At 42.4% G+C, this 14,556-nt stretch overlaps 1 protein-coding gene across 1 annotated transcript in view; it reads left to right on the top strand.

Moving 5' to 3' along the window:
* WDR36 (WD repeat domain 36) overlaps positions 1 to 1,368 on the top strand; it is a 61,779-nt gene extending 60,411 nt beyond the window's left edge. Inside the window, exon 23 of the mRNA XM_056537475.1 lies at positions 319 to 1,368. Coding sequence (XP_056393450.1) covers positions 319 to 468 — 150 coding nt within the window. The 3' untranslated portion in view covers positions 469 to 1,368. The remainder of the gene's footprint in view (positions 1 to 318) is intronic.
* The last annotated feature ends 13,188 nt before the right edge of the window (positions 1,369 to 14,556 follow it).

The raw sequence follows: 14,556 nt of genomic DNA, 5'->3' as shown, positions 1-14,556 counted from the left end.
TGAACCTTGGTGCATGCACATGATTTGTGCCTTTTCTCCCACTCCTGCCACTTTAGACAAACAGCTGATTTTGAAGTGAAAAGCCATAAGAAGCCAGGGGTGTCCCTGACATGTAGCATTACATAGTACCCATTCACATCACTGACAGTCCATCTAATACGATGAGTTCAATCTGCCAGTCATATTTATATACATTTTTCCCTGTCTCAGTTAAATTATGTTAGCCCAGTGCGGACTATAGTCATTGGTGTCTGGTAACGTCTGATCGGTGTAATAGTTGTGTTCCTCATTCATGTTCATTATCTGCCTTGTTCTCAGATCCATCTGCGGTTCATCTCCTCACAAGCAGCATTGTTAGAAGAGGTTTCCATGTTATCAGCAAGTCTGGAAGAGACATGGCTTCACGTGCAGACTTTGTGTAACCAAAGCTTGTGTGTGTTAAACTACATGAAAAGTGCTTTATTGTAAAATTATCTACAAAACATTTGGAAGATGCAGAATTTGTAGGTGCAAACATTACTATATACAGATGAAACAACTGCCCATCCTGAAATTCAGCTGTTCTCCTTGTGCACTGGTGGCAAGAAGTCCATTGTTTCTCTGCAGTGAATTTTACCCTTTTCTATGTGAAGCAAAGAGAATGGAATTTACCACTTGAGAATGTAGAGCATGTTGGGACAATTTGTAAAATATAGCACAGATGTGATCATGCCATTTTGGTAAGAGATATTTGTCTTGCATTTGGTTACATTTGAACTGCTATATTATTGAAATTTTTTCCTTAGAGTGATATATGTGTGAAAGAGTAACAGTTTCTTAAAGGGGTACTTTGATTTATATAAACTTGTCCCCAATCCACAGAATAGGGGATAAGTGTCGGAGGGGTCTCACCTCCTGAACAGATCCCCTTCTCTCTCCTCTGGATGCTACTTCTCCCTGCTGAGCTCCCAACAACATCTCGGCAGCCTCCTTGTGCTGAACAGTGACAGGGCCTGCTCGGCCAATCACCATTGTGGAGTGCTCAGCAGGGAGAAGCAGCATCCAGAGGTGAGAGAGGGGCTTCACAGAGGTTGGGCCCCTCACGATCAGACACATCCTCTATCCTTTTGAAAGGTAGAGTACTCCTTTAAGCATTGTACATTGCTTTTATGGAGAGGTGTATCTGCTGAATAGCCGACACTGGCTAAAGCCATGTTGTGACATGTTTGCACAGAACAGTGTGTGTGTATATATATATATGATTATATTTTACTACTTCGTTTTCTATTAAGAAACTTCATGAATCCACCAAACCAGTTCAGTACATGTAATGTTGTTAAAGCAAAGAATATATATATATTTAAGTAATAAAAATATTCTTGGCTGTAATCTATTTGTGGTGTTAATATATACACTTATACAACACCATGTAACTCCAAGTCAATCACACTTCTGTGAAATCACACTGTCCACTCAGGAAGCAACACTGACAACAATTTCACATGCTGTTGTGCAAATGGAACAGACAACAGGTCGAAATTAAAGGCAATTAGCTAGACACTACCAATAAAGGAGTGGTTCTGCAGGTGGTAACCACAGACCACTTCTCAGTTCCTATGCTTCCTGGCTGTTGCTTTAGTCACTTTTGAATGCTGGCAGTGCTTTCACTCTAGTGGTAGCATGAGATGGAGTCTACAACCCACACAAGGGGCTCAGGTAGTGAAGCTCCTCCAGGATGGCACATCAATGTGAGCTGTGGCAAGAAGGTTTGCTGTGTCTGTCAGCATAGTGTCCAGAGCATGGAAGCACTACCAGGAGACAGGCCAGTACATCAGGAGACGTGGAGGAAGCCGTAGGAGGGCAACAACCTAGCAGCAGGACCGCTACCTCTGCCTTTGTGCAAGGAGGAGCACTGCCAGAGCCCTGACCTCCAGCAGGCCACAAATGTGCATGTGTCCACTCACACGGTCAGAAACAGACTCCATGATGGTGGTATGAGGGCCCGATGTCCACAGGTGGGGGTTGCGCTTTACAGCCAAACACCATGCAGGATGTTTGGCTTTTGCCAGAGAACACGAAGATTGGTAAATTCGCCACTGGCGCCCTGTGATCTTCACAGATAAAAGCAGGTTCACACTGAGCATATGTGACAGTCTGGAGATGCCGTGAAGAACGTTCTGCTGCCTGCAACATCCTCCAGCATGACAGGTTTGACGGTGGGTCAGTAATGGTGTGGAATGGCATTTCTTTTGGGGGGCAGCACAGCCCTCAATGTGCTTGCCAGAGAGCCTGACTGCCATTAGGTATCCTCAGACCCCTTGTGAGACCATATGCTGGAGCGGTTGGCCATGGGTTCCTCCTAATGCAAGACAATGCTAGACCTCAGTGTGTCAGCAGTTCCTGCAAGAGGAAGGCATTGATGCTATGGACTGGCCCGCCCGTTCCCCAGACCTGAATCCGATTTGAACACATCTGGGACATCATGTATTGCTCCATCCACCAGTGCCATGTAGCACCACAGACTGTCCAGGAGTTGGTGGATACTTTAGTCCAGGTCTGGGAGGACATCCCTCAGGAGACCATCCACCACCTCATCAGGAGCATGCCCAGGCATTGTAGGGAGGTCATAGGGGCACGTGGAGGCCACACACACTACTGAGCCTCATTTTGACTTGTTTTAAAGACATTAAAGTTGGATCAGCCTGTAGTGTGGTTTTCCACTTTGATTTTGAGTGTGACTCCATATCCAGACCTTCATGGGTTGATAAATTTGATTTCCATTGATAATTTTTGTGGAATTTTGTTGTCAGCAACAAATTTCTTCAAACATTTGGATTGCCTGTGCAGTGTACAAAGCAGAATTGAGTCTAAATAATCTGTTGCGGTGATGTTTAGACTATGAACACTATACATGTGCAGTGACAGCCTGCAAAGATATACTTAGCATGCCTCAAGAGACCCTAAATAATGCAAGGATATTCCCAGGCCATAGTTACAGATGGAAAGAATGTGAGCATGCCTTCCAGGACTAACAAAAATAAATGCTGTTAATGCCCACAAAATATGAATGTTGATCCCACAGACAGCTTAGGTATTTCACTTTGAGGAAAGCTTAATGCAGAAACACAATTTCAATAATCCCACATTTTTCTCTTTAAAAGGGAACCTATGGTCTGTATAGAAAATTCAAGTTAGAAACCTTTTATAGTTAGACCTAGAAAATATATATATTTTATATCATCCTGTGCCAATATGTCCAATGAGATGAACCATGTTATAAAGTAGTACCTGCGTAGGATGAAATCCCCATGGCACTCTGGATGCTGCAAGAACGTTGAAGTTTTTGCAGCATCCAGAGTGCCGTGGTGGTTTCATTCTATGCAGGTATTAATGCCATGAACTCTTGCTTCTATTTAGCACTGAGCACCGGTGTAGCTAGCTTAAGATAAGCTGGCGTCGACTTGTTGATGCCTCTGGATGATTACAGGTGTTCTCGCAGTACCAACCGGACTATCCAATGAGCTGTATTTTATAAAGTTAACATCATGCCCTCCAGTGTCTTGGTTACAGACACCATATTTATTCTGTTAATAAGTGCTGCCAGGGAGAGAGATTGGCATTTGGAACATACGTTAATAAATTCCCCTAAAGAGTGTTCCGTTGGGACCCCCATGATCTCCATGCAGCACCCACATTCTATGCGGGGCTCCTGTCCCTGAAACCTCTGTGTTTCCGGGACTGGAGATGTGACGCCACGCCCCCTTCATTCATGTCTATGGGAGGGTGTGTGACAGACCCCTTCCATAGACGTGCATAGTCCACACTCAGCGAGATTAGCTGCAGTGCTATGGGTTGCAAACGTTTTGATAATGTTGCGCACTGTGGACAAGGACAAATCTAGATCTCTGGAGATGGACTTGTAACCTTGAGATTTTTGATAGTTTAACACAATTTTGGCTCTCAAGTCTTCAAACAGTTCTCTTCTCTTTCTGTTGTCCATGCTTAGTGTGGCACACACAGAAACAATGCAAGGACTAAGTGAACTTCTCTCCTTTATATCTGCTTTCAGGTGTGATTTTTATATTGCCCACACCTGTTACTTCCCCCAGGTGAGTTTAAAGGAGCATCACATGCTTGAAACAATCTTATTTTTCCGCAATTTTGAAAGGGTGACCATTTTGTCCAGCTCATTTTTGGAGTTTGGTGTAATTATGTCCAATTTGCTTTCTTTCCTCCTTTTTTGGTTTAGTTCCAATACACACAAACGGAATAAACGTGTGTATAGCAAAGCGTGTGTTACTGCAATCCTTTTCTGTGAGAAATACTTCATTTTCTTGAAAAATTTCAGGGGTGCCAACATTTACGGCCATGACTGTATAATTCCTCCCACAACTCAATCCGATCCATCCTCCAGAAACACTGGAACATACTCCAATCTGATCCAACCCTAAAAAAAAAATGCACTTCCAAACAAACTGGGCATCACATTCAGGCGAGCACCCACCCTAAAAATCATACTGGTTCCCAGCAGGCTAAGACGCAAAACACAACCAGTCACACCACCACCAAAAACTAAAGGATCATACAGATGTGAAACAAAGAGATGCCTATGCTGCACCACCATAAATCACAAACAGAAAACATTCTCCAACAAATCATCTGATATTTTCAACATCAAATTCCCCCTCAACTGTAAATCCAGCTATGTTATCTACCTAATACATGTATCTGCAACCAACAGTACATTGGTAGAACAACCCAAGAACTACACCTTCGTCCCAATCAACACAGAAACAACATCAAATGCAAATTCACCCTCCGAAGCCTCTCCAAACATTGCTCAGAAAAAACCCCGACACAATCAACCCCATCACCATATGTCCCATTGTCCCACATTCCCACACAGAAGTGACAGATTTTCACCACTAAAAAAGCGAGATGTTCTGGATCTACCATCTGGGAACACTTCAACGTCATGGGTTAAATTATGCCACAGAACTCATATTGTAATCACATAACAATGAAGCTCAGGGACAGTTTTAGGGGGGGGGGGGGGGGGAAGCAGTCCTATGTCCAAAAGGGCCCCCTGAACTCTAGAGGCACAATACTGCATTTTACCACAATGTGCGTAAAATCGCAGCAAAAATGTAGAGGCAGACTACAGTAATGTGAGAGTGGCACTGTAGAAGCCTGGGCTTCAAGAGCCCACAGAGCAGAGTAGACACTCACACTGTATGGTAAAGGACCTTCCTGATGATGTCATTGCAGGTCCTTTACCATACAGTGTACAAAGAGGAGCAGGAGGTAATAGGGAAAAGCATGGGGGGAGGGGGCTGTAAGGAAGGTGGGGAGACCAGTACATGTGATGAGGGGCATAAAACTGTATATAGGGGGTAAAGTTAGAAATATATGGGGATATAGGAAGCAATGTATAATGGGAGAAGGGGGCCATAGGGAGCAGTATATGTGAAAGGAGGTCATAGGGAGCCGTATATATGTGACTAGCTGAGTACCCGGCGTTGCACGGTTTTTCCTTCCTAATCCTTGTTGTGGAGGAAAATCAACAGAGGAAGCTTTTGACTTCATATCCCGTCCTCATATATTGTTGTCATATCCCGACGACCTATCCCGTCCTCCTAGCCTATCCTCATATCTCGACCTCCTATCCCGTCCTCATATGCCGACCTGTAATATGTGTACCAGGTATTGAAATATCTCCAGCCGTATGGAAGTTATGTGGGAAAATACATTTCCCATTGATTTGCATGGGACTTTAAACAAAAACCCCGACCCTCACAAATGGGGGTAGTTAAGGGTTAAATTAACTATCCTATATTTTAAGTGGACATATAAGTAACATGTGACCAAGTATTATGGAAATATCTCCAGCCGTTTGGAAGTTATGCAGTAACATATATTTCCCATTGACTTGTATGGGACTTCAAACATAAACCCCGCCCCTGGCAAATGGGGGTGAGTAAGGGTTAAATCACCTATTCTATGTTTGTTGTTGACATTTAAGTAGCATGTGTGCCAAGTTTCATGTTAATATCTTAAGCCGTTTGGACGTGATGCAGGAACATACACACATATATATATATATATATACACACACACACATTGGGGGACATGTATCAAAGATTTTACCCCTGTTTTGTGTGTATTTTTTTGCGCAAAATTTTGCGCAAGCCCTTTCTTTGCGCATTTTTTTGCGCACGTTTTGGTAGAGCATGTCCTCCAGATGTGGCCGAATCAGGGTACCTTGGAGTGACCTCTATGGTACGCATGCATTTATTAACTGCGTACTTTTCCTTTACACCAAAAATTTTGCCGCAAGAGCTGCTTTTTTGCGCAAATATAAGCCATCTTGGACTTAACGTAGCAAGATGCTCTAAATCATTGATTCTATTTTTCAAAGAGTGGATTGAGGAGATTACTATATTTACCCACAATTTATGAAGCTCATTGCGCTTGATTGATAAATTTAGCGCTTCTGCGCATAATTTAGAATTCGGGAAAAGGGGTAAACTGCTTCTACCTTACACAAATAATGATACATGTTCCCCATGTATACGAACAACCTGTTAGTTTTTGATATTATGCTGAGAAGCAATCAAATCATTATACAAGATTGTAGATGTGCACCATGTCTGTTTTCTACCCGAATTCACACTGTGTTTTCGATCCCCCTCCTTTTTTTGTTTTTTTGAACATGTGCTGCACTCTTCCCCACCCCCTCAGCCCAACCCTATATAAGTAGTAATTAGCTACACAAGGGCAATTTCTTTCCTAGCAGCCTCCCAGTCTGACTGGGAGAGCATGGTAATTGAGCACCTTGTTCACATTGGTGTGGTGCTGTGCGGCGTCCCTTGCTGCCGTGGCGCCATGTCTGCGGGGAGGTGCGACCCATAGACTGGTTTAAGTGGCATTGGGGCCGCTCTGCCAGTGGGTCGTTTCCCCCCCCGTGGGCACTGGTGTTGCGGCTGTGGTGGTCGCCGCCGCCCAGTGCTACGCCATTTTATGCTAGGGACCCACTCTAAATAGGTGGCCTTTACGTGGCGAGTGGGCTTGTACTTTTTGATCAAAAATGTATACTAACAACCTGTTAGTCTTTGATATTATGCTGAGAAGCAATCAGATCATTATACAAAATTGTAGATGTGCACCATGTCTGTTTTCTACCCAAATTCACAATATATATATATATATATATATATATATATATATATATATATATATGATAGGGGGTTATAGGGAGCAGTATATATGTGATTGGAGGTAATAGGGAGCCGTATATATGTGATAGGTGGTCATAGGGAGCAGTATATATGTGATAGGTGGTCATAGGGAGCAGTATATAAGTGAAATACGGGGTCATACGGAGCAGTATATGTGAGATTGGGGTCATACAGAAAAGTATATATGGGAGAGGGCCATGGGGAGCAATGTGTGGAGGGGGGAGCGTCTTTTGGTCCAGTCTGGGGTCTGTACACCAAAGGTCATCCCTATACACAGAATATCTGATCGCTGAGACCTGACCCCTGGGACCACCACTGATCATGAGAAGAGAGGTCCCTTGTCCCCCAAATGAATGGAGCAGCAGCACATGATCACCTGCAGCTCCATTTGTTCTCTATGGGACTTATAAATTTTGCTGATCACTGCACTCACATGTATGGAGACCCCATAGAGAATGAATGGAGTAACATGGGATCATGTGTTGTTGCTCCAATCACCCAGGGGTTCCAGTGGTCTGATCCTACTGATTCGATTTTTACACTGTCCCCTAGGTATTCTGTAGACATGGTAATGGGACAGCAGCAAGCACAGCATTGATGAAGCAGGATGGCAGTGTAAAGGATGGGGGTTGTGTTACTATAGAGTTTTGGGTAGACTGCAGAAGTGGCCACAGATGTCTTGGTATAATCTTCAGTCATCAGGAGACATCATCATATTTACCTGGGCTGGATGGAGAAGAGAACACATACAATCAGAGAAGACGCCCCCAGTGGTCATTGGATTTAATAGTCCTGTATGTCGTGACTGCTTCTGATCAGGTGAGAGCTGCTCTAACATGGTCACAATACAGGAGTGTTTTAGGGTCTGATTTATTTTAATGGTTAAATCGCAACTGTCAAAAATAAAAATCATAAAAATAAGTCAATAACCATCAGCACAGCCTACGAGCTGATCACTGGTATACTGCAGCCTAGGAGTTGATCACTGGTATACTGCAACCTACGAGCTGATCACTGGTATACTGCGGTCTACGAGCTGATCACTGGTATACTACAGCCTATGAGCTGATCACTGGTATACTGCAGCCTACGAGCTGATCATTGGTATACTGCAGCCTACGAGCTGATCACTGGTATACTGCGGCCTACGAGCTGATCACTGGTATACTGCGGTCTACGAGCTGATCACTAGCATACTGCAACCTACGAGCTGATCACTGGTATACTGCAGCCTACGAGTTGATCAGTGGTATACTACAGCCTACAAGCTGATCACTAGTATACTGCGGCCTACGAGCTGATCAGTGGTATACTGCACCCTACGAGCTGATCAGTGGTATACTGCAGCCTACGAGCTGATCACTGGTATACTGCGGCCTACGAGCTGATCACTGGTATACTGCGGCCTACGAGCTGATCACTGGTATACTGCGGCCTACTAGCTGATCACTGGTATACTGCGGCCTACAAGCTGATCACTGGTATACTGCGGCCTACAAGCTGATCACTGGTATACTGCAGCCTACAAGCTGATCACTGGTATACTACAGCTATCTCTCTGTTTTTGCACTTTGTGTCTTTTATGCTGGAAAAATGACTTTTTCCCACAGTTGCCAAAAGTCAGAGAGGAGAGATATCCATGTCCAGGTATACCTTGTACATTGGAAAATAAAGTTATTACAGCACATCTGCGAAACTTGTCTTTGTCACCCTGGTGAAGCGCTAAAGAAGTCCGATTTGGGGTTTCATCCCTTGCCAGGGACATCTGCAACCTTTGGATAGGAGATATGATGTCTTTGGCCGGAATACCCCTTTAAACCTACAGTAAATGTACACACAGCCAATGCAGAATGTTTGATGATGCTAGAAAACTCCCAATATAAAAGATTATTTGGCTAAAGGCAGAAGACAACTCTTCATACACACCAAGTTATAATGTGAACCATTTTTTTGAATCTAGGATATGAAGGTTGGCTTGGGATTCCACATGGATGTAACATTGGAAATATTTGCAAATTCGAGTACCAACGGTTGTTTCAGTGCTAAACTAAGCTTTAACATTTTAATAGGGAATTCCTCATTTTTAAGGCCATTAAACAATTGTGTATTTCCTGACCTGAAAAAGCCATTGGTGACCTATTTACTACTCATCAACCTGTTCAAAGAAGTGACATCTGGTGTGTGGGAAGAATCATTTGGGTTCATTCTGAGGTAAAACTGTCTTGGCAGTAATTCTCCGAAGACTAATACTGACAAATCGTATCACTTACAGCTGTGACTGTTTCCAGGGATGGCAGAGTCTTATAACAAGGTCACACATTGGTTTGGGTTTTGATGTCCCTATAGACAAGCTAGTTTTGTTACTTTGTTTAATGAAACAGTCTCTAAGTTATACGAACATGAAATAATAACAAAATGAATAGTCTGTTCTATTCAACGCAGACAAGATCTCATGTATTTATGGTTAGATCTCCAAAGAAGAGAAGCCACCTGTCCTAATAATCACTGGATGTGTTCTATTATTTCACTTGTCCTTGGTTGGGTTTTTTTTAACATCTTTACAGATTTTTCATTTTTTGCACAGATGTGGAAATTCCCCAAACCAATTGCATAATTTATTACAACTATTTGTAGATAATACAATAAAAGTAAATGTATCTAATTATTTAGTACTTAGAGCAGTGTTTCCCAACCCAGTCCTCAAGGCACACCAACATTCCGGGTTTTTTCAGTTACTCCATTGGAATAGAACAGGGAAAAATTAAAATCCTGGACTGTTGGTGTGCCTTGAGGACTGGGTTGGGAAACACTGACTTTGAGAAACAAACATAGAGCCATTCATGAGACTAGCATCCATGCAAAATAAAAGACTGAGAGAGCCTCTAGGGCAGCGGTTCTTAATCTGGGTTCGATCAAACCCCAGGGGTTCGGTGAGTCAGTCTCAAGACACACACCTGACTCATATGATTCGTGATGAAACGCCCTGCTTGTCCATCATTGGCTGCAGGTGATCATGTCCCACCTAACAGATCTCAGAGTACTGTTTTACCCTACTGTAAAGGAAGCCTCCTATCCTTTGGCCGGCTTTGCTCCTATGCGATCACCTGCATGCGTCCCACGCTGGAACACACCACTTCCGGCGCGGCCTCCTGTGATGCATTTCCGGTCCTGTGGCATCTTAAACAGGCTCAGCCAGACGGTCCCTCTGACAAGCAGACAGCCTGGACGCACAGACACCACGGGAACAGGTAGGCACACTGAACCACCACTGCCTTCACTCAATGCCTGGCTAACTGTGTCTAGTTCATAGTTAACCCTATTCTTACACTGAATCACCACTGCCTGTATTCAATATTTGTTTATCTGTGCCAATAATCTTTTTTAACCCTATCCCTATCTAGCTACCCCTATCATATTTTATATTTCCAATTAAGAGGGGTTCGGTGAATGCGCATATGAAACTGGTGGGGTTCAGTACCTCCAACAAGGTTAAGAACCACTGCTCTGGGGTATGTTCACACATAGAGATACTCTGCGAGTTTCACTACCATTCACTTCAGTGGGTCCTCTGCAATCTTCAAATCTGCCGCAATAGTGGATTTTTGCTATCCCAATGAACGGAATGGTAACAAAAGTTGTAACAGATTTCATACTGCGAGTTAATCAACGTGTGAACGTATCCTAAAATGGATTCTGTCAACTCTTTTTGCTGCCAAGAGCTCTATACACCATTAAATAGCTGTTAGGTTATAAAAGCAAACTGTACATTTCCTGGAGCTGATGGTAGTTGCCAAACTTATAAAATTGCCATTTTATTTCTCAGCTTCAAGAAATAATAAATAAAATTGTGATTTTATAAGTTTGGTAGTGGAGTAGCAGCTAAATTACCGTATATGACATTTCTAATGAAGACTATTTAGAAAGTTGCTTCAATTTGCACCCAGGAAACAAACTTAGTGCAAAGATGTTCATAGACTTTAAAGTGGTGTAAATAAGCCTGTTGTTTAATAGGGCAAGTCATAAATTCAGACATATTTTTCTAAAGCTGAGCTACAATCCTTTGTGTTAATATGTAAATGAGACTCAAGTGCCCAGGGGGTGTTCCCCAGCACAGTGGCCATGGTTAGTCATCTCATCTCTTATTCATTGATTCTGTGTCCTATGTCAATGAAAGTAGGGGTGTCTGTTCACAAACTGACAAAAAAGTGTAAAGGCCAAGATAGGCTGGCAACCCTGATCTCTTGAGGTGCTGGGGAATTCCCTCCGGGCCTTTGAGCCTTATTTACATATTAACAAAAAGGCTTGTATCTTAGTGCTGGAAAGGAGTTTGCGCCATGTTTTGTGCAAAAATGTGCAACTTTTTATGTCACTATAAACCCTATTTAACTGGCAGCCTAACTTTCCAGTTTTCACTGACTGTACCAAAATGCTGTCCTGCTCCAAACTGACGGAACCCTCCGGTAGCAGGTTGTCCAGATGAAGGCCAAAGGGGTGACCCTATCAACCATAGCAAGAGAAGTTGGTCGTTCCAAGTCTGTGATTTCTACAATATTGCATCTTTACGACATCACAAACTCATTCAAGTCCCCCACGAAGGCTGGTCGCCCTCGAAAGACAAATGCAAGAGAGGACAGGATAATGCAGAGAATCTCCAGGGGTAATTGTTTCAACGCTTCAGCTGGAATTGCTCACCAGTTCAGCACTGAACAGGGTAAGGATCTGTCTCGTCATACAGTGTCTTGACATTTAAGAACATTTGGACTGAAAGCCCACTCTGCAGTGACCAAACCTCTTATTAGTAGAAAGAATCAAAAGGCTATACTCTTTGCTGAGGAGCATGTTGTGTGGACAGAGGAGAATCGGTCCAGAGTTCATTTTAGTGATGAAAGCAAGTTTAATTTCTTTAGGTCTGATGGGGAAACATTATCTTCGTTAGTGATGAGCGGCATAGGCCATATTCGAATTCGCGATATTTCGTGAATATATGGACGAATATTCGTCATATATTCGCAAAATTTGCATATTCCTTATATTCCTTTTTTTGCGCATTTGTGGAAATTTATGTGCATATTTGCGAATATTGAGCCCTCTCTTCTTTAATGGTATAGTGAACTATGATTAGTGCATTAACTCTGTGATTTTTTTGCCCATTGAAACCAATAGGCCCATTGTGGTCTATGGGGATCTCACAGCATGTAAAACAGTAAGATAAGCAGGACCATCTCAGCAGCACAGTGGAATGGGAGACCACCACTGGTTCGAGTCCCGGGGTGGGACAGAATGTTACAGTGTTACTTTACTTTCCTGAAAAAGCTGCTGAGTTGTCCATAGCAACCAATCAGATTGCTTCTTTCATTTTTTTAAAAAGCCTCTGAAAAATGAAAGAAGCAATCTGATTGGTTGCTATTGGCAACTCAGAAACTTTTCCTCTGGACAGGTTTTGATAAATCTCCCTCTATGGGGGAGATTCATCAAAACCAGTGTAGAGGAAGAGTTGTGCAGTTGCCCATAGCAACCAATCAGATTGCTTCTTTCATTTTTGAAAAGGCCTCTGAAAAATGAAGGAAGCAATCTGATTGGTTGCTATGGGTAACTCAGAAACTTTTCCAGGAAAGTAAAGTTTAACCACAGCACTGTAACACCCCGGGACTCAAACTAGTGGTGGTCTCCCATTCCACTGTGCTGCCAAGACAGTCCTGCTTATCTTACTGTTTTACAAGCCGTGAGATCCCCATAGACCACAATGGGCCTATTGGTTTCATTGGGCAAAAAATCACAGAGTTAATATGCACTAGTCATAGTTCCCTATACCATTAAAGAAGGGAGGGCTCAATATTCGCGAATATACGCATAAATTTTTGCATATGCGCAAAAAAAGCGATTATTTGTAATTACGAATATATAGTGCTATATTTGCAATCTTCACAAATTCACGAATATGCGATATTCGCAATTAAAATTCGAATTGTGAATATTCGCGAGCAACACTAATGTTCATCAACAAACTGGGGAAAGACTGAACCCAAAGTGTGTAAAGAAGTCAGTGAAAGGTGGAGGAGGAAATGTCTTGGCTCGGGGAATGTTTTCTGCAGCAGGAGTTGGACCTCTCATACAGCTACATGGCCGAGTGAATTCAAGTGTGCATCAAAATCTTCAACAACACATGGTTCCTTCCTTGTGTTCATCACCAAATCAGCCAGCAATTTTCATGTAGGACAATGCCCCCTGCTACAAGGGGTGGATCCAGAGTCTAGTCTCGGGAGGGGCACTCTTAGAGTATTTTGTGTTGGCGGACACAAAATAAGGTGTTGCTTACAGAACTTTAATAAATAAATATTAATAAATGTATCATACAGTCCTAACCTTGTTTAACCCCTTAAGGACCCAGGGTTTTTCCATTTTTGCATTTCCGTTTTTTCCTCCTTACCTTTAAAAAATCATAACTCTTTCAATTTTGCACCAAAAAATCCATATGATTGCTTATTTTTTGCACCACCAATTCTACTTTGTAATGAAGTCAGTCATTTTAGCCAAATATCTACCTTGAAACGGAAAAGAAAAATCATTGTGAGACAAAATTTAAAAAAAAAAAAATGCCATTTTATAAATTTTGGGGGCTTCTGTTTCTATACAGTACATTTAGAAAAAATCATAACTACATGAAGGAAAATGTATACGTTTAAAATTGTCATCTTCTGACCCCTATAACTTTTTTATTTTTCCGCGTATGAAGGCTCATTTTTTGCATCGTGATCTGAAGTTTTTAGCGGTACCATTTTTGTATTGATCGGACTTTTTGATCGCTTTTTATTCATTTTTTTTCATTATATAAAAAGTGACCAAAAATACAAAATTTTGGACTTTGGAATTTTTTTGTACGTACGCCATTGACCGTGCGGTTTAATTAATGATATATTTTTATAATTCGGACATTTCCGCATGCGGCAATGATACCACACGTTTATTTTTATTTACACAGTTTTTTTTGGTTTTTTTTAAATGGGAAAAGGGGGGTGATTCAAACTTTTATTAGGGAAGGGGTTAAATGATCTTTATTCCCTTTTTTTGCACTTTTTTTTGCAGTGTTATAGCTCCCATAGGGACCTATAACACTGCACACACTGATCTTTTACATCATTCAATGGTTTCTCATAGGAAACCATTGATCGATGATTCTGCCGCTTGACTGCTCATGCCTGGATCTCAGGCACTGAGCAGTCATTCGGCGATCGGACAGCAAGGAGGCAGGTAGGGACCCTCCGGCTGTCCTGTAAGCTGTTCGGGATGCCACAATTTCACAGTGGAGGCGGAGAAGGAAAATATGACCCTTACAGAGGCG

Source organism: Hyla sarda, chromosome 1 (genome assembly GCF_029499605.1).
Source record: "Hyla sarda isolate aHylSar1 chromosome 1, aHylSar1.hap1, whole genome shotgun sequence".
NCBI classification, from domain to species: domain Eukaryota; kingdom Metazoa; phylum Chordata; class Amphibia; order Anura; family Hylidae; genus Hyla; species Hyla sarda.
The sequence above is the reverse complement of the archived record's forward strand: the minus strand, read 5'-3'. Positions and strand labels throughout refer to the sequence as shown.